Source organism: Furipterus horrens, unplaced genomic scaffold (genome assembly GCF_987537825.1).
Source record: "Furipterus horrens unplaced genomic scaffold, mFurHor1.1.pri manual_scaffold_3, whole genome shotgun sequence".
Lineage (NCBI taxonomy): Eukaryota > Metazoa > Chordata > Mammalia > Chiroptera > Furipteridae > Furipterus > Furipterus horrens.
The window spans coordinates 7,235,189-7,253,941 of record NW_028327173.1 but is presented as its reverse complement, the minus strand read 5'-3'; the positions used below and the strand labels follow the sequence as shown (position 1 = coordinate 7,253,941).

Here is an 18,753-nt window from a genome sequence, read left to right as displayed (position 1 = left end):
AGATCTGGCGCGTCACTCATTGAAACTCTGAACGCCTGGTATATGGCAGCGAGAGGCCTGGATAACGATAATGCGTTTGGTGCATATGGTGGGGTACTAGCAGTAGTCAGAAGCAATGAACTAGAAGTTCATTGATCAACCTTAACACTCAGCCTTAACACGTTAAGTGCCCAGCCTGTTTTTTCTTCCTTTCTGTTTAGGCCCGATATCCAATTTCACCAATAGCTGGCGGCCGGAGACGTGTGTGAGGTTGCGATAAGACTGCATGTATATTTTCAGATATATTTCTTGTATGTATTTATCGCAATCTGTACTCTGTATTCTTTTAGAAATGCTTTCTAAATACTTTAGAAAAGTATATGTGACTGATGCGGTCCGAACAGAAAGTATAGTGCCAGTCACCGGTAACTGACATGGCGCTTAACGTGTTAAGTGAGAAAAAGATAACAAAGAAATCAATAATGCAATATCAATGTAAAACATACACAAAACACTATCTGTGGTGCAGTTACATACACAGCAAGCACCCCAAGCAGCACATGGGAATCAGACGTGGAGGGCAAGTACCCACGCGACAGCGGTCACACCCCACTTTACCGTCAGTGCAGTGTTGCAATGAGGCCCCCTGCCAGAGTCGTACCTGCAGCTCCACCTGAGGCAAGTCCCCCAGTAAAGTGCAATCGACATCCCAGTAGATGCTAAACTCTGCCACATCTAATTGCTTTTTCCGCATTAACTTCTGCACCTGAGGTAAGACAGGGACGAAAACAAGATGACTCACTTTATTTATGCATTTATTCATTCATTCAGCAAGCCATTTGTGAAGAATCACGCAAGGGGCATACTTTGCAAGGTGCTGGCGACCAAAACTAGATTTAAATGTGGTTTTGCTCTTCCAGAGGTCACATATAGCTAACTGAGGATGCAAACACGAAGAAACAACTTTACAATAATTAAGCAGAGGGAAGCAGGGGAAGAATATATGAGATGCCATGAGCGAACGAAGAGAAAACGGCACCGTGGAAAGAGGAACAAAGATGTGTGCGTTTCAGGCATAGGACTGGTTAAGAGGAGGGGACTGGCACACATGTCAAAGAGCAGGGTCAACGATACAAAACGCCTGATATCTTCAGAGGACGGTGAATCTGTACAGCTGGAGAGCCCACGTGCGGTGTGGGGAGTATCTGTACATGTGTATGAACATATCTGGAGAGGGGAGTTAGTTATGCATAGAGAAAAAGTAGCTTGGATGTTCTTAGGTGTTGAATAGTTTCCTCACCCAACTCCCAAAAATTCAGGTCCTTCCAAAACCTGTGAATGGGACCTTATTTGAAAATAAGATCTTTGCAGACGTAATCAAATTAAAAGGAGGTCATACTGCATTAGGGTGGGCCCTACGGTGCCCTTATGAGAAGGAAAAGAACAGACACACCGGGGAGAAGGCCATGTGCAAAGCGAGGCGCAGACTGGAATGACGCATCCACCAGCCAAGGAATGCCAAGGCTACCACCTGAAGCAGGGAGAAAGGCATAGAAGAGTTTCTCCCCCAGGGCCTCTGCCAACACCTCGATTCTGGATTTCTACCCTCCAGACCTAGAGAGAATATATTTGTTGTTTTACGTCCTGTAGCTTGTGGCACTTTGTTATGGCTGCCCCAGGACACCGACACACCGGGAAGAGAGGTCATGCCATACCAAGGAGTTCGGAGCTCATACTCGAAGTGACCGGGAGTCGCTGAGGGTCTGAGGTGGGTACGCATCAGGATCGGGTATGTGTTTTAGAAACAGAACTCTGGCGACAGTGCAAAGCAGAGTGCCTCGCCGGGGCACCGGGGAAAATGAGTCAGGAGTGGGTCAAGATAATGAGCAAGTTTACAGGCTCAGGATACTTTGCAGACATAACGGTTAGTCTGAGCTAGCCACTCCAACCCCAAGCAGCCACATCCATTTGCCCCCACGTCCTATGCAAATACTACATTTGTTTTCTGTGTGCCGTGACGTGGAAAAGGATGGGAAGCATTGGTATAAAATGAATCAAGAGCCTGGGACGGGAGCAAGGAGGTCACAGAACAGGATGTTTCATCAGCCCGGGCAAAAGCTGACAGCATCCTGAACTTAGACAGTTGCCCTGAGGTTAAGGGAAGAGCCACATTTGAGACATTTTGCAGAAAAAGTGGGCAGGGCGTTGTCATCAAATGGATATGGAAGTTGAGAAATGAGAAGCAAAAGGATGAGCACAAAGCCTCTAGAGATGAGGGCAGCGGGTAAGAACACACGCCCTGGAGCAGGATGGCAAACTTTCTCTGAAAGGGGCCAGAGAGTAAACGCTGAGGCTCAGGAGACCACACAGTCCCTGCTGTAACGCCTGAACTCTCCCATGTAGCACGGAAGCCGCCTGACACGGTAAGTAAACAATGGGCGTGGCAGGGATCCAGTTAATCCTTATTTACACACCAGGCAGCGGGCCACTCGGCCCACAGGCCAGCGTGCCAATCCCAGGGTCAGAGCTGATGCGCCCTCAGTTCACCCCAGCATCCTCAGGATGGCAACAGAGGTGATGAAAGTAACGAGAATTCCATGAGCTAAATCCCAAAAAGCACTAAGAACAGTGCCTCGCACATAAAAGGGCTCGTAAGATGTTAGTTTTCACCTGTTTGGGCACTCAGGAACATGTTAGAGGATAAAGGAAGAAAGCTGGGGTCAGGAGAGTAAATTGGGCAGATGGGACAAAATGGGATCCTTCTGGTTATGACAAGACTAAAATGTCCTGGAGGCGTCTGCGTCCACAGGTAAAGACCATGAGTATGAAGGCCGGTGGGGAGGTGGAGAATGGAGTCCAAGCAGACACCATCAGCAAATACTCCCGGGCAGCAGCTGAAGCTACGAAACAGAATGAGTTAACCCGGGGAGCGCACATGTATGAGAAGAAACCCGAAGACGAAAGCCTTCCCGTACCTTGGTTTCTTCGTGTATGAAATGAAGGGGCTGTCCCGACACTGAATGGGTAAGGGACATACTGAAAGGCCAGAGAAAACTGGTTTCCCTGTTTCAGCAAGCCAGACCTATAGCGTACAGACCAGACGCGCACACCAGTGAAAGGACAGCTGGAAGAGAATGCAAACACACTTACCCGGGACAAAATGACCAAAGGCAGGGCCCCGCACTCCCTAGGACTACCACCCTCTTCCCGGTCCGCTCCCACTTCATACTCACCGGCTCATGCGCAGCGTTTTGCATGGACACATTCTTAATGCAGATGCCAAAGGCAAAAGGATGGGAAGGGTTGGTAATACCATCTTCGAAGCGCAAATGAACGTCCTGAATTTTTAACTGCGAAGGGGAGACAAAGGAGAAGCACCGTTAGACACTGCAGGTGGCGTGCTAGAGGCGGGAGTCACACTGCCCTGAGCCGCACTAAGTACATCATGGCCGGCCTGTCATACAAGTACATCGCTCACATACCCAGCGCTCCCGGCGCTCCTCGGAGTTACAACCACAAGCTGGCCGTGAACGGAGGGGAGCTACAGTAAATGTAGTAAATCACCTCAGAAGACACCTTAAAGACACATTAGAAGAAGATATCCCAAAAACTGGCCCTCCATCTTTCATACCTTGACCTTGCTTCTGTGTCCCCCACACCTGCACACAGGACCGCCAGCAGGAAATACACACTTTGTACCTATTTATGTATTTATTTATTTCTGCCTACCCCCATAAGCAAGGCACAGAAAAGGCACTCTGCTTCAATGAATTAAAAATGATCATAGGAAGTGAAAAGACAACCCACAGAATGGGAGAAAATATTTACAAATCCCATATCTGATAATGGACTAGAATCGGAATATACTCAAAAACTCTTACAACTTGAACAATTAAAAAACCAAATAGGCTCACTGGCTGCACGTCCCAGCCAGCCTAGCGATCCTGCCGCTCCTCGGACCAAGACCTCACCAAAATGCCGTCTCAAATGGAACACGCCATGGAAACCATGATGTTCACATTTCACAAATTCGCTGGGGATAAAGGCTACTTAACAAAGGAAGACCTGAGAGTTCTCATGGAAAAGGAGTTCCCTGGATTTTTGGAAAATCAAAAAGACCCTCTGGCCGTAGACAAAATAATGAAGGACCTGGACCAGTGCCGAGATGGCAGAGTGGGCTTCCAGAGCTTCTTTTCGCTAATTGCTGGGCTCACCATCGCATGCAATGACTATTTTGTAGTACACATGAAGCAGAAGGGAAAGAAGTAGGCAGAGGAGCAGGTATTTCCTCCCTGATAGAATTCTCCCAATGGGTCATTTAAGGAATATCTGCCCCACAGCTTCCCCCTGTATAAGGATTTCATGAGCAGATTGGGACCCTTAGAAAATGTACAAATAAAATCCCACCCCCATTTGACAAGAGAAAGAAAAGCTAATTAAAGCCAGAGAAGCGTTTGATTTTTATATTGCTTATATCCTCATGTCCTCAATAAACAAATTTCTTTTTTAGTTCATAATTTGAAAAAAAAAAAAAAAAACCAAATAAATCAATGTTTAAATGGGCCAAGGATTTGAATAGCTGTTTCTCCAGAAAGGATCTATAAGTGACCAATAAGCATATGAACGATGCTCAGCATCAGCCACTACGGAAACGCAAGTCAAAACCACAGTGAGGTATCACTGCAAACCCACCAGTGTGGCTGAAATCAAAAGACAGACAATACCAAGTGCCAGCAAGGATGGGGAAACACTGAAATGCTCATGCATTAGTGGTAAAGTTGTAAAACTGTGCAGCCTCAGCCCCTTTGGAAAACAGTCTGCTAGTCCCTCAAAAAAATTAAACACATAGTTCCCACATGACTCAACAATCAGCCTCTGAGCCCCCTTTCTTAGGGCATTCCCAGTTGCTCTACGAGGCCTTTCTCTGTCCCTTGGTATGTCCTTTTGATCTCCTGCAACTCAAGGACCTGAAAGCCATCCCTCGGAAATGTACTCACCAGGAAGGCCAGGGCCTCAGTCCCCCAGACTCTGCGGGAGGCTAGAAGCCTGGCTAGCAGCTGCCTGATCGCCTGTACAGGATCACCCCTTTGTAATTCCTCACCTGAGCCCCCCACACCCCCTCACGCTCCTTCTGGAAGGCCCGGCCACCTCTGTGCACACTGGAACGCAGTTCTGTTCTTTCCCCTTCTGGCAGCAGTTACTGCCTCGCTTTGTTTATCTTTGACAAAGCATGCGAAGGAGTAGATTATTCAGGCATGAAAAGGGACGGCGTACTCACAGATGCCACACACGGGTGAACCCGGAAACATTCTGCTAAGTGACAGAGGCCAGACACAAAAGGCCACATAGTATATGATTCCATTTATCCGAAGTGTCAAAAATAGGCAAATCCACAGAGAAAGAGGTTTGTGGGTGCAGAGGGGCTGGAGGGAGAGGGGATTGGGAGTGACTCCTAATTGGGTACAGGGTTTCTTTGGGGGATGATGAGCATTTTCTCAAATTAGAATAGGGGTGATCAATGCACAATTTTGAAAACGTGCTAGAAACATTAGATTGTACACTTTAAAAGTATGAACTTTATGGTATGTGAACTAAATCTCAGCAAAGCTATTATTAAAAATAAAATATTATTGATGAATTTTCAAAAAAATCAATGACAGCTTTTTAAAAAAACGTAACTTCCTGACACAGAATTCAAAGTAGTCACCTCAAATGTTCCAATCTTTTCATCAAAGTTATGAAACCAACAACCTCAGACTATTTGGGGGGAAGTGGTACAGCAGTGTCACCTGGGCACTGCAAGGAAACCTTGGCGCTAGTAAGTACGGGCTAACTCATGACATTCTCAAAAATTAGTGTGGACTCTGATCTAGTTTTTCAGGACAAAATTGTAATTAAAATGGAAAAGATGGTCAACAGCCAGCACTGACCCTCGTGCCCCAGCTACATCTGGGGGATTAAATATCTTAGTGAGCGACTCATAATTCACTGCATAATCAACCAGAAACCACGAATCCGACCTCTCTCATTGTCCAGATGCAGAAGCTGGGAGCAGGGAGGTTTGAGTGATTTACCCTGAAACAAGTCATGAAGGCTCAGGCGACCTGGCTTCTCAGGAGCTAAATCCTTTTAGCAAGTGGGATTCCAACATTCAAAAAGAAAGTGAAGTGAAATGTAAGCGAAGTGAAAACTCCTACTCACACCAACAGATGCAAGAAAAACCTGTGTGCCCGGAGCCTAGACCTGGGACTGACTTTTCAGGTTTAGCCTTTGGCACCGCCTGGAAAAGGGCACACCTGAACAGTCCGCCCTGTCGACAGAGAATCAGTGAGACCCAGGAGAAGCAAACTGGCAAGTGAAATACACTAGAGCCTGAGAAGGAAGTCCCTCTTGGGTTTCTACTTTATAAAAGTCAAGACGGCTTACTTCAATATTCTCCACGATTCTCGTAACTACCGAGGCGGTGACTGAATACCAGTAGGACTCCCCTTTCTGCTGGCATTCACTCTGCAAAGAGAAGAGCCACAGTGAGCCCAAGCTGGCGCTCTGCTCCTGCCAGGAGTCCCCACGCCGCTCCTACGGGCCAACGGACATCAGCCTTGCCTTCCATTTCTCCTCCAGGGCTTGAAGCAGAGCCTTCTTGCGTTCCCTTTCCAACAGCTTCTCCTTTTCATCATTGAAATCCTGTATTTTTTCAGGGGCTCCAATTAAGTGAAGGCTGGAGATGGAGATCACCCAAGGGTCCACATGGGGGCGATAAAAGGGAATCTGAAGGATCACTTTCCCAATTAAGCCTAGGAAAAGGAAAGTCTTGGTAAATGTCTGTACTCGTTTTTAGTTCTATTTTTCTGCATTCTTCTAGTATTCTTGAAGGAGCATTATTATTTTTCCCTTTTTTTTTAACTTATGAAAACAGGCAACAGGTCCTCATACGTGGGAAACCAATGTTAGTAGGCTGAGGTCGGTAAGACTTAGGCACAGTAAGGCAGAAAATGGGAGAAGTGCCGTGTGACTGGACCACACCACGTGCAGTATCTGTCTCCTGGAAACTCCTCTTCCCCACCTGGACTGCAGCTTACATTTCCTTGGGGTGTCCCTCTTGCCATGGCACCTGCACAAGCCCATGGGCACAAAGCTCATTTCCTGTTCGTTAGTAACCTGCTGGCTGATACGGCCGTAGTGGGACTCATCAGACTTCCCACACGGCCAGTCTCGAACGTGCCACCTGAAACACAGTGAGGCTGCAGCGGCATTCTGTGGGGGAAGGATTCTGATGCCTCGTGAGAACTTGGGCTGATGGGAGAGCTACCACTTCTAGCCAAGCCTCCTGGGACTCAAGCCTCCTTTAAATTCAGTTAATTAAAGGCAGGTCACCACTAAGGAATAGAACGCCTGAACTGCCCTGGCGGATCCCTCAAAGACCCACCTCTGAAAGCGGCACCGTTACCTCAGTATGGCCAGGACCCTGTAAGATCTAAAATTCAAGTGGGATTGATCTGTTATACAGGGGTGCGCAAAAGTAGGTTAATAATAATAATAAATGATACAATGATTAATCAATAATGCAGGAAAAAACTTTCACATACTCACAACTGTAAACCTACTTTTGCCGGCCCATTTTAATATAAAAGAATAGCATTAACAATGGTGTTTTCTTTTTAATTTTTCATTTATTTATTTTTAGAGTGAGGGGAAGGAAGGGAGAGAGAGAGGAAGAGAAACATCACTGTGTGGTTGCCTCTCATGTGCCCCGAACTGGGGACCTGACCCTGCAACCCAGGCATGTGCCCTGACTGGGAATCAAACTGGTGACTCTTTGATTTGCAGGCCGGTGCTCAAGCCACTGAGCCACACCAGTCAGGGCAACAATGGCATTTTTAATGACAACACCAAGTGATCAACTGTGCAATCTAGTACCAAATTAAGAAATTTACAATTTTTAAATTTTTTTAAATTTGGATATTATGTAAAAAATTAAGTTTTTTATAGTTCAAAAAATTTGTACTATAACTGAAACACACAATTTTTACAGCAAAGAATTTAAACAATAATTAGTGCACAGTTGCAATTCTAACTGAAATTAATTGGGCAGAGAATACATAATATTCTAATAATTATATGACTCCAAAATATAACTTGTTAGGTTTCACTTCATTTTTGCAGAACAAGCATAAAAATCATTATTTTTGCAAAAATATTAGAAACATCAATTTTTCCTGAGAGCCTCTCTTAATCCTTTGCTATTCAAACAATAACTCTTGGGAAGTATCATCGTTTCTGAGTTTTCTTTCAGATTCTAACATGTCGGTGCCTACGCTTGTGACTCTGGCAGTTGCCCCATCACCTGAATAGATTTCAAGGAAGCCTAAATCTTCTGCAAGGGCCCTATTCCACTTCACCGAGCCGCTGACCTGCAATGTGCCACATTTTACTGTAACAGAAGCACTCCAGGAGAAGGGGACAACTGACACTCATAGGCTCCTGCTGAATGACGAGGGGTGCCTGAATAGAGACTAATCTTATAAGTGGTCATTCAACAGAGAATATTTTTATTCCAGAACAATACTCGCCTCCTCACCAAACCCAGGAAATGCCGAACTCCTATATAACTGCAAACATCCACTGAGTGGGCCAGGCACTGTCCTGGGTAATTTCCATGCGTCCACTCCGGCATGCCCTTCCACAACCCTTTGATGTAGGTACTATTATTACCCCATCTGAAGGACGAGGAAGCACACAGAGCTGTTAGGGAACTTACCCAAGGTCACACAGCCAGAAAGTGGCAGGTATGGAATACAAGCCCAGGCACACCGTTCCACAGCACACTTTCATGCAGCAGAGAAAACTTTCACTAACAGTTGCAATGAGTTCTCTGTAAATAACCCCCTTGTATCTAGAACAGTTCTCATAGGTTACGAAACATAAGCATCAGTGGAGGTGCTTATTAAAAATGCAGGTTCAAGGACACACTCTTGGAGGGTCAGACTCGGTAGGTCTGAGGGCCGTGTGACCTCCCCCCCACCCCCACAGGCATCCTGGTGTCAGTGGCCCAGATACCACACTTTGAGATGGATCTGCACTCCGCACTTCCCACCCTGCCCCTCTTGGCCAAGGAGAGCCAAAGTCAAGGGCTCTGAGCTTCAGTTCCCAAACAGCGCACACTCAGATCTCCTCCCTCAGATCTCCTCCCTCTCCGCAGGTCCACCTACCAGCTTTGACTTCAAATGGTAATTCCAGTTCTTTCAAGGCATCCTTCTTCAATGGCAAGTTTTCTAACTCAACAGCACCTAAAAAAATGAAAACATCACTGGTTGCCAGATGGTAGGGGGGTTGGGGGGACGGGGTGAAACAGATGAGGAATTTACAAGTACAAACTGTCAGTTCCGTAACAGTCACGGGGATGTGAAGTGCAGCCTAAGGAATATTGTCAATAATACTGTGACAACTATGCATGGGGCCAGAGGGCACTGGAACTATCTTGGGACCACTTTGTAAAGCATATGATTGGCTAACCGCTATGCGGCTGTACACCTGAGACTAATATAAAATAATACTGAGTGTTAACGGTAATTGAAAAAATAAAATAATACATAAATAAGTAAAAACAACATCATGAAATTGTTCGCCCAACAAAAGCACAGATGACTGCTGTGTGCAGATCCCGGAAGGTTAAAGGGAAAGCGTAACGAGACCACAGCGATGGAAAGCCGTGGAGGCAGCGCCACCAGCCTGTGTGCGTTATCAGAACTAATTTCCTGACCATCCCACCCTGACGTGTACATAGCGGCGGGGCTTTACCAGCAGATGAAGGGTTTACGCAGAGACCTAACTTCTTGTTATGAGCCAGATAGTAAATATTTCAGGCTTTACGGTGCCTGGTGCGTACTCTCCGTTTGTTTTTGTTTTTTCACAAGCCTTTAAAAATGTAGAAGCCATTTTCAGCTCACAGGTGGGATCTGGCCAGCCAGCCAGTCGGCAGACCCCTAGTTTAGAGAGTAATGTTCGTCAAAGGACCATTAACATCCGAATCTCCTGGGGTGAAATGCAGGCTCCTGGGGGCCCCTTCCCAGATGTCTCTGGGCTTGAAACACAGAAATTTGCAATTGTTAACGAGCTCCCGCTATTCTCCTACCCCAGCCCTCCCACAATGGTTGCACTGCACACAACATCTGAGAGACGTGGGAGGTGAATAAAGCTGGTCACCAAAAAGAATTATGTTCTCTCTTCTGGAGGCACCAGCTCCACAGGTTCTCCTCAGCACCTCCACCTGCAGGTGTGATAACCAGGCAGAAGGCAGACCCAGCTTTTATAATGACTTAAACTCTAAAGTACAAGTCTAAAGTACAAGAGGCCTCCAAGGAACAGTCTAGATCTCTCACCCTCCCGGCTAGGGAAGACATTAATTCACATACACGTACCAATCCCTGTCCTGTGCTACGCACTGTGCTTGGCCACTGGGAATACAAAAAGAGAAGGCAGGATCCCCGCCCTCAAAGAGCTCGGGTGACATTCGTCATTATTACAAAACTATCTCCACCACACAAGGTGATTTCTGAGCTACTGAAATCTGCCTGAGATACATTATTTCCCAGAACAAGCAGTGCAGACAACCACGCAGCAACCATTAACTGGTAAGAGAGTCCAGAAGAAAGGCAAGCAAGCCTTCCCCTGCAAAGAAAAAGTAACGCAAGAATTTTATTATTTTCCCCTCTAAATAATCGTGCAAGACTTGTGCATAACAGGCTTCTAAGGAAGTATTCGAATCTAGCAATTTGGCAGATTCTGAGCAAATGCAGCCAACTTATTTCTTAGACTCTTGCAGCAATATCTGTCTGTAGGAAGGATCCACATACCTTAAGAATAACCCCAAGGACCCTGGCCGGTGTGGTTCAGTGGATTGAGCGCCGGCCTGCAAACCAAAGGGTCGCCGCTTCGATTCCCAGTCAGGGCACACGCCTGGGTTGCATGTCAGGTCCCCAGTTGGGGACGCATGGGTGGCAACCACACACTGATGTTTCTCTGCCTCTCTTTCTCGCTCCCTTCCCCCACTCTCTAAACATAAATAAATAAAATCTAAAAAAGAAAAAAGAATAATCATAAGAAGTTAATAACTCCAGAGAGGCTGGACAAACAGTATTTCCACATATGGCGAGAAAATGATCCTTAGGGGGGAAAAAATCATGAAGCATGTTCCTTATCAGTTAAAGCGGACTTCAAGGAAGGAAAGTGTGTAGTTTCTTCTTCTTTGGAAGAGCAACATCTGCCATTTGAATCAGGTGCCCTATTTTACAACACCCAAAGCTGTCACGAGGCAGACGGCCCAATGTGTCCTTGGAACTGTAGGCAACCTACACCGTGAGGAATTAAAGAAGCGGAAGCCCAGAGAATGAAGGAGGTGGTCTGGAAAGGAGCAGAAATGGAAAGAATGAGAAGAACTGAGGACTAAGGCAAAACTGTAGCAGCCATGGTTCAAGCCCAGAGGTCTCCCACTTCCCCACCCACTCAAACAGGCACCCACAACTGGGGGCAAGGCCTTGAAGCACCCAGCAAAGTGAATACTTTAGAAAGGATAATGCTGTTCATTTAGTTCCAGGCAGGTAATTTGCAGGCTTATTCATGGCTACCTCTTTAACCCAAAAATTCCTCATCCCAGATTGGCAGCAGATCTAGTCACTAGAACTGGAGTGAATTTAGAGGTCACTTTTTAGTAATCGCGAATGCCTACTGAATCCTCTCCCCTCGGCTCTAGGTCCATCTGAGACGAAGAACTTATGAAGAGAAAAAGTAGGGGCGCCTAAGCTTTGGGTTACAGATATACAGGTATGCCCACGGCGAAGCTCCAACTCCTTGACGAGGCACTGGCAGCCACTGCCTTCTGGCCCCAGACGTGCCCTGAAAGGTTTCGGCCTTCTGTCTCCGCTCATGTGCTTCATTCAACCTGGAGCGTGGGGACCCACTCGTACCCGCATCGCAATCCTGCTGAGATCCACTCAAAGCCACCTCCGTACAGCTTTCCCAGAGTCTCAAAGACAGGAGGAGTGGCTCCTGCCTTTGCACCCCACTGCAAATGCCTACATGTCCAGTAATAACAATTTACACTGCCTTGGATGACCGGGTAATTTCTGTCTCCCCAACAGGGTAACGGCAAGCTCTCCAAGGGCAAGGACTGTACAGACGGAGGTGGATCAGTATAGCAGTAACAACAACAGCTATCAAAATGACAACAAACTCCTGTCGACAACCAAATCTAAAAAATAAAAACAAAATCCAACTAAGCGAACCAGAATAGGAACAGAATCATAGGTGTGGGGATCATTTGGAGGGTTATCAGCTGGGAGTGGGAAGGGGGAGAAATGGGGAAACGGTGCAGGGACTAAGAAGCATAATTGGTTGGTACAAAACAGACAGGGGGAAGTTAAGAATAATATAGGAAAGGGTGAAGCCAAAGAACTTATATGCATGACACATGGACATGAACTAAGGGGGGGTGGGATTGCTGGGGGGAAGGGGGTACTGGGAGGAGGAGAGCAAAGGGAAAAGAAATTGAGACTACTGTAACAACATAAGCAATAAAATATACTTAAAAAAATAACAACAGCGATCATGTGGTGAGGTCTCACTATGTGCCAGGCACAGCGTAGGCATTATACCACAACAGCATGAGGAATCACCATTATCTGTTCCATTTTTGAGATGAGAAAAGCGAAGCTCAGAGGACAAGCAGCTCGCTTAAAACTCACAGAGCTGGTAGCCGGGGTTCATACCAGACCTGTGACCCCAGGCGGCAAACGGGAGAGGGGGTGAAGAGGAGGCCTTGGTACCTTGCGCACAGCCACAAACAGCTTCTAAGTGGTGTCACCGGGGTTAGCTCCTCTGCCTGAGCTCCGGGTGCCTTCCACAGCCTCCCTGTTGTATGATTCCATAACACAGAGCCTCACCCACGGCGGGTGCTCAGCGAGTGTTTGCTGAATGACTGAGTGAGGAAAACCTTCCACGCATGCCATCTCTGTCCTTTAACCACGCAAATGCTACCTTTGCATTTTTGTTCCTTCTACCATGTGTGCACAATGGACCTCCCCAGTCCAGCTGCCCACCAGCCAGCCACATGCTGCTGCCCGTGATGACGATGACAATGACCCCCAGTGACTGAGGGCTCACTCACGCTATGCCAAGAACAGTTCTAAGCTCTTCGGCTTATGTTACTGTGTTCAGTACTCAGAACCTTATGAGACAGTTAATATTATCTCCAGTTTACAGAAAGGAAGAGAGAGACATGAAGAATTTGAGTAAAATTACTCAAATTATTGGCCCAAGCTATTGGTCCATGGAGAAACCAGGATTCAAACACAGTCTGGCGACAGAATCCCGACTTCTGACCGCTTCTCTGCAACGGCCAAGGCATCTAGGATAGCAAACAGTTGCAGACAGACTGAAATAACATCCCCCCAACACGACTAACTATAACTGTGTCATCGGATCAGCAGGCAGCGCCACCCCCTTCACAAAGCCGCCCCGCGCTCCGGGACGCCCCGCGCGCTCCGGGCCCAGTAGGTGGCGCCGCCCGACCCCGGCTCCGCAGGAAAACGCCTCTTCACTCTGCAGGGCTCGGAGCGTTCCTCCCGTCCCACAGGTTCCGTACGGGCCACAGAGAACACTTCTTTAAAAAAAGGAAAGAAGCATAGAGAAGCAGTTTAAAGCGTCAGAGAGATACACACGCTTTTTACAAGATATCTTCTGTCTAAAACTGCTGAGGTTAGAAATCCCGCATTAGTACAGATTCCAGGATACACCGCGTGCGGGAAGAATTTCTGTTTATCCATTTCTGTAGCAAACGCCCTCTTGCCATTCCACGGCGGAGAGAGCCAGCTCTTTTATCAGCACGGCTACGCTGTGCGGCTCCCCTTCTGGGCCCTGGCACCTGCCCTGTACGACTTGGTTACAGGAACTTCAATAAGTGCCCAAAGAGGTGAACTCAGCGTGACCACTGTACTTTGAACTCTTCTTCCCTGACAGACGGGCCACTCACTCTGCACTGAACAGCTCCCTTCGAAGGACCGGAGGGAAGCGGGGGCGGAGATTAGGAAGCCCCCACTTCTGCGTCCGAGGAAGAAGAGGGGATGGGAGGTGTGCCCGGGATAGCTCCCCACGGCCTATCACCGCCACAGTCACTGTACTGGTTTCGATGGGTCAGAGAGACCTGGGAAGCAGCACCCCTGGGGACAGGGGAACCACTGGCACCCTATTCGCGGGGACAGCACCACCTATACCCCTGCTGTCGCCACTAACCTGTCCTGATCCGCGTGCCAAAACTCACGCTCCAGGAGGCTGAGGTTTGCACCGTGCATGCGTTCTCCTGCCCACTGTCCACGAGTCTACGTGGCTGCAGGCTGCCTTTACCTCCTTTCTCTAGATTTATTAAAGGGTTCCATTTTGAGCTGAACAAAGAGAACTTAAATGAAAACAAGGAGGAGAAAAACAAAAGCAGCCTTCCAATCCCCACACCAAATCACTGGACTGCATTTACCAAGTACAGGCCTATAAAGGCTAAAATGTCTCAAGCTTTCGGTACTTTACTAAGCAAGACAAGCCCTCAGAAATCCTGTCGGACACAGCACAGGAACACACTGTAATACCTCTGCCAGTGTCTATTATACACCAGCAGGAGGGGAGCTTCAAATGTCACTCCACCTGATCCTTGCAGCAACCCTGGAGAGGTGCACTGCCCTCTTTTTCTACAGAAACTGAGGCTCCACATTTCAGTATCACTGCACCCATGGTCACCACATCATGGCTGCCTCCATAAAGCTTCATAAGGCTAAACATCACCCGGAGTCTAGATTTAACAGTTCCCTAAAATCTGCAGCAATACAGCTAACATACTTAAGTTATCCTATAATAAAAACTGATGTCATATGGGAGAAATTATTCCCTTTTACACATATTTAATAAAAAGCCATCTGAGCATCATGTTTTATTATTCTCAATACAACAAAAAGAATATACCACCTGCAAAGAAGGCACTCTTTACCAAAGAGATCTACGCACTCACCTTTCAGAAGCGCCACAGACAGCTGGTCAGTGTTCAGGTTATTGACGTATTTCCCCAGGTAGGTATTAAGAACCCAGGCTACAAGCCCTTCCAACATGACTATGTCCCCAAGACAAGGTGTTCAAAAATCACCGCTCATTCTTTACTTCTCTCTCTGTCATGGTCATAGAAGCGTCTATGAAAGGAAGAAAAAAAAAGGAAATCAACAAAAAAACACATGATTTTAAGGTGATCTTTCCTATTCTACTTTCTTTAAAGGTGGATGAATTCAAAGCACAGATTTAGGCAAGCATGGGGTGAGCAGCATTGTAAGACACCCTGTTAGTAACTGGAGGGTGAAACCAATTCATCTACATTTGGATGCAGCCGCAGGAATAGTCACTTACAAATTTACCAAATGGTACCTGCCACTCAAAGCTGTGTATCTTTTCACTGTAACTGATCATTACACTGCCTGCTTTTAGTGACTCACCTTGGGACCCAGGTTCCCATCCAGGTGTGAGCTGGCAATGTCTAGAGATATTTTGGGTGTCAGGAGTGGGAGGCTGCTTGTACTTAGAGACCGCGGATGCTGCTACACATCCCACAACACACAGATAGTTCCCCGCAGCAAAGAACTGTCTAGCCAGAGAAACCGTGTCCTAGATTAAGGCAAAAGTACACTGCGAGATTGTATCAATGAACTTCATCTTCTGCAATGATCCTCCTTAAGCCTTCCCTAATTCAATTTTGCAAATGTGTTCATCGGGATCATTTGTAAAATGATATAAAAAGAAGGGAGAAGGCAGTGGTTTATCACTGTTCTTAAATGTCCTGGAGCTGCATTCCTCCTACCTGATGCTGATACAATGAACTGTCTTAGTAATCACAAACACTAGAAATCCTCTGGTTCCAGCTACAGTGTTTGCATTCTGTACGAAATTACTGCTGTCTATCATTATTATTAATAACACCTCGTGGTTATTAGTATAACTACAACTACATAGATTTTTGGTTTTACAAAAAATTTAACAGGAGGGAACCTGAGATACCAAAAGTTTAAATGACTCCAGAGATCACTCCGCTAATAGGTCCCAGTCAGAACCCCGAGCTCCAAATCTTGCTCAGACACCAGCCGGTCACATGGGACACTGCAGACTCGCTGTGGCACGCAACCCACTTGGAACCACCCCCTTGGGGATCCTTTCCAAGCACTGCGCCCCTCCTCCAGTGATTCATCTCAGTGCCAGAAGATACACTTATCCCAACTGGAAGGCTCCCACACCCAGCAAAGGCGCAAAACACAAGGCCCTGTAAGGGTGAACCTCCAGGAAGGAATTTTATTTGTTAGCAACGACAGCAAAAGTGAATTGGTAAATAAACAGCATTTGGTGAAATACTCATTTCTTCCCAAAGATTTTTTTTTTTTTTTAGGATTTTACTTATTTATCTTTCTAGAGAGGGAAAGGGAGGGAGAAAGAGAGGGAAACATCAACGTGTGGTTGACTCTCACACGCCCCCCAACTGGGGACCTGGCCGGCAACCCAGGCACGTGCCCTGACTGGGAATCGAACCAGGGACCCTTTGGTTCTCAGGCCGACGCTCAATCTACTGAGCTACACCGGCCAGAGCCAAAGGTTTTTTTAAAGCTACATTTTATGTGAAACTAGGAATCTACTGAAGATTATTGGACACATTTATTTGAAGAACAGGTTACAAGAACAAAGTTTTAAAAACATAATAAAGGTTTAACAGTCTGCGTAAAAGAAACATTCCTTTATTTAAACTTCAAACAAGTAAACCCGTGAAAACAAGATAGGAACCCAGTCTTCCGCTACAGACTCCAAGCACACTCAGGCAAAGCGCCCGAGTCAGAGCACTCTATTTTTGAAGCTACTTCCACTGATTTCAGTCCCACATGCCAACAAACTCTCTGCCAGCTACAAACGGGCTCCCAGTGAAGGGAAACAACTGTTAGTTTGTACACAAGACCGGGCCCTCCTCTACTCACCCTGCAGGTGGAAGACTGAAAAGCACAGATTGGAAGCGCTGTAAGACGCCCTGGTCAGCACACTGAGACCCACGCCAGAAAGCATGAGTCCTGCGGAGCATGGAGACCAGGCTTGCAGCCACTTCACGGATTCCCTTAAGGAGTCCGGTGTCGGAAGGGCCGCCAGACTGGCCGGGAGCCCGAAGTGTTTACACGCAGGTCCATCGGGGATTCCCGGCAGCGGCCTCGCCCCCACCCCCCGCTGGCTTCCCCTAATCGGTGGCGCAGGTGACACCGGGGATCAGTGCGCGGCCCTCGGGCGGACAGGGAGCCGGGTGACCTTGAGCCAGGCCCCACCCTCCAGCGGCGGCCGGAGCCGGGAGTAGGAAGGGCTGCGACTGGACCCCGGCGCCCCTCCCACAGGCGGCCGGGCTCAGGGCCGCCAGCCCCGGGCAGCTCCGGGAGAGGAGGCGGGAGGCGGGCGGATGCCAGGCCCGGGGTCCGGAAGGCGAGGCTCCCACAGCCCTCCTGCCCCCAAAGCCCTAAGCTCCGCTCCGGGGAACGGAGACCCCACCTTCCGGATCCAGCCTCGTGGGAACGGCGCCGGGGGTCCCACACCTGGGAGGGGCTCGGCCGGGGCGGAACCCCGGGAGGCCAGGAGTAATGACAGGTGTGAGGCCTGAGGTCCGTCCCATGACAGAGCGTGACCCCAAAAGGCTGGCGGAGGGAGGGGGCTGGACACTCTGGAGAACTGACTGGCGCCCCATTCTTGGGTGTTGGGTTGCGGGGCTCGCACACGAGGGTCCCGCACTGAGACCGAGGGGCGGCGGCGGCGGGGTGGGGGGGGGGGGTCAATGTGGACTGACACCGCTCCAATCCCAGGGCGGCAGGCTGTCAGGACCCCAGAAGGGCGCCGGCTCTGGCCGAACTCGCCAGGACACGGCCGCCGGGGTCCCGGGAGGCTCAAGCAGCCCGAGAAGGCGGAGGGGGTGCCCGTGCGGACTCGGACGCAGGAGTGCCCGGAAGTGAGGGCGGCAAGCTCCGCGCCGCCGGAGGTTTGGACGCCCCAGGGCTCTCCGGAGGACTTCCGACGGCCGCAGGACCGGACGCCGGGTCCCGGGCTCCGGCAGCCGCGCTCCCCGCGGGCGGGCCCCGACCCCCCGATCTTAAGCAGAGCCGGAGCGGCCGACCGCCGGCCCCCGCCCACCCTGCGGCCCCCTGCCCTGCCCGGCGCCTCCCCGTCCCAGCCCGTACCTGTCGGTGTCCCGGGCCGCCCGCCCAAGCCCGTCACCGGCGGCGCTTCCTCTCCGCGGCTCCTCAATGGCGCTGCGAGCTGCGCTCCGGCCCGCCCGGACCCGACCAATCGAGCGGGCGACGCGCCAGCGCCTGGCCAGCCGAGCGCCGAGTCATCGAGGGGGCGCCCCCTGGCGCCGGCGGCCGCTCCTGCAGGGGAGCGCGGGGCCGCCGATGTTCGGGCGCAGGCGGTATCGGAACCCAGGATTCTTCCTTCGGAAACGCCCGGCCTTCCGTCCGACGCCGCCCCCCGAAAGTCAGGTCTCCGCTTAGCAGCCGCACGGGGCCGTTAAAACCTAATTCGGACCATGCCACTTCCCTGCTAGACTGAAAGCCCGCTGCTCCGCGGAGGTGGCCCCGAGATCCCGCTGGATCGGTTCCATCCCTATTTCCGCCGCTTGTCCCGGCCCGCTCTGTCACAGCCCCCTCCAGTGCCCGCCTAGGGACCTTCCATTTGCCGCTG

At 49.1% G+C, this 18,753-nt stretch overlaps 2 protein-coding genes and 1 pseudogene across 2 annotated transcripts in view; 2 read left to right on the top strand and 1 right to left on the bottom strand.

The window, feature by feature from the left end:
* The window catches only part of VPS13D (vacuolar protein sorting 13 homolog D), a 235,897-nt gene extending 217,557 nt beyond the window's left edge, over positions 1–18,340 (bottom strand). Inside the window, exons 1-7 of the mRNA XM_090268616.1 lie at positions 18,252–18,340; positions 15,029–15,203; positions 9,189–9,266; positions 6,583–6,773; positions 6,406–6,486; positions 3,213–3,329; positions 641–745 (exon numbers count right to left, since the gene is read on the bottom strand). Coding sequence (XP_090124742.1) covers positions 641–745; positions 3,213–3,329; positions 6,406–6,486; positions 6,583–6,773; positions 9,189–9,266; positions 15,029–15,125 — 669 coding nt within the window. The 5' untranslated portion in view covers positions 15,126–15,203; positions 18,252–18,340. The remainder of the gene's footprint in view (positions 1–640; positions 746–3,212; positions 3,330–6,405; positions 6,487–6,582; positions 6,774–9,188; positions 9,267–15,028; positions 15,204–18,251) is intronic.
* On the top strand, positions 3,894–4,488 carry LOC150014203 (protein S100-A10). The gene has a single exon (XM_090271458.1). It carries the CDS (start codon positions 3,955–3,957, stop codon positions 4,246–4,248), a length of 294 nt encoding a protein of 97 aa, XP_090127584.1. The 5' UTR covers positions 3,894–3,954; the 3' UTR covers positions 4,249–4,488.
* On the top strand, positions 16,936–18,205 carry LOC150014202 (uncharacterized; annotated as a pseudogene).
* Positions 18,341–18,753: the final 413 nt, after the last annotated feature.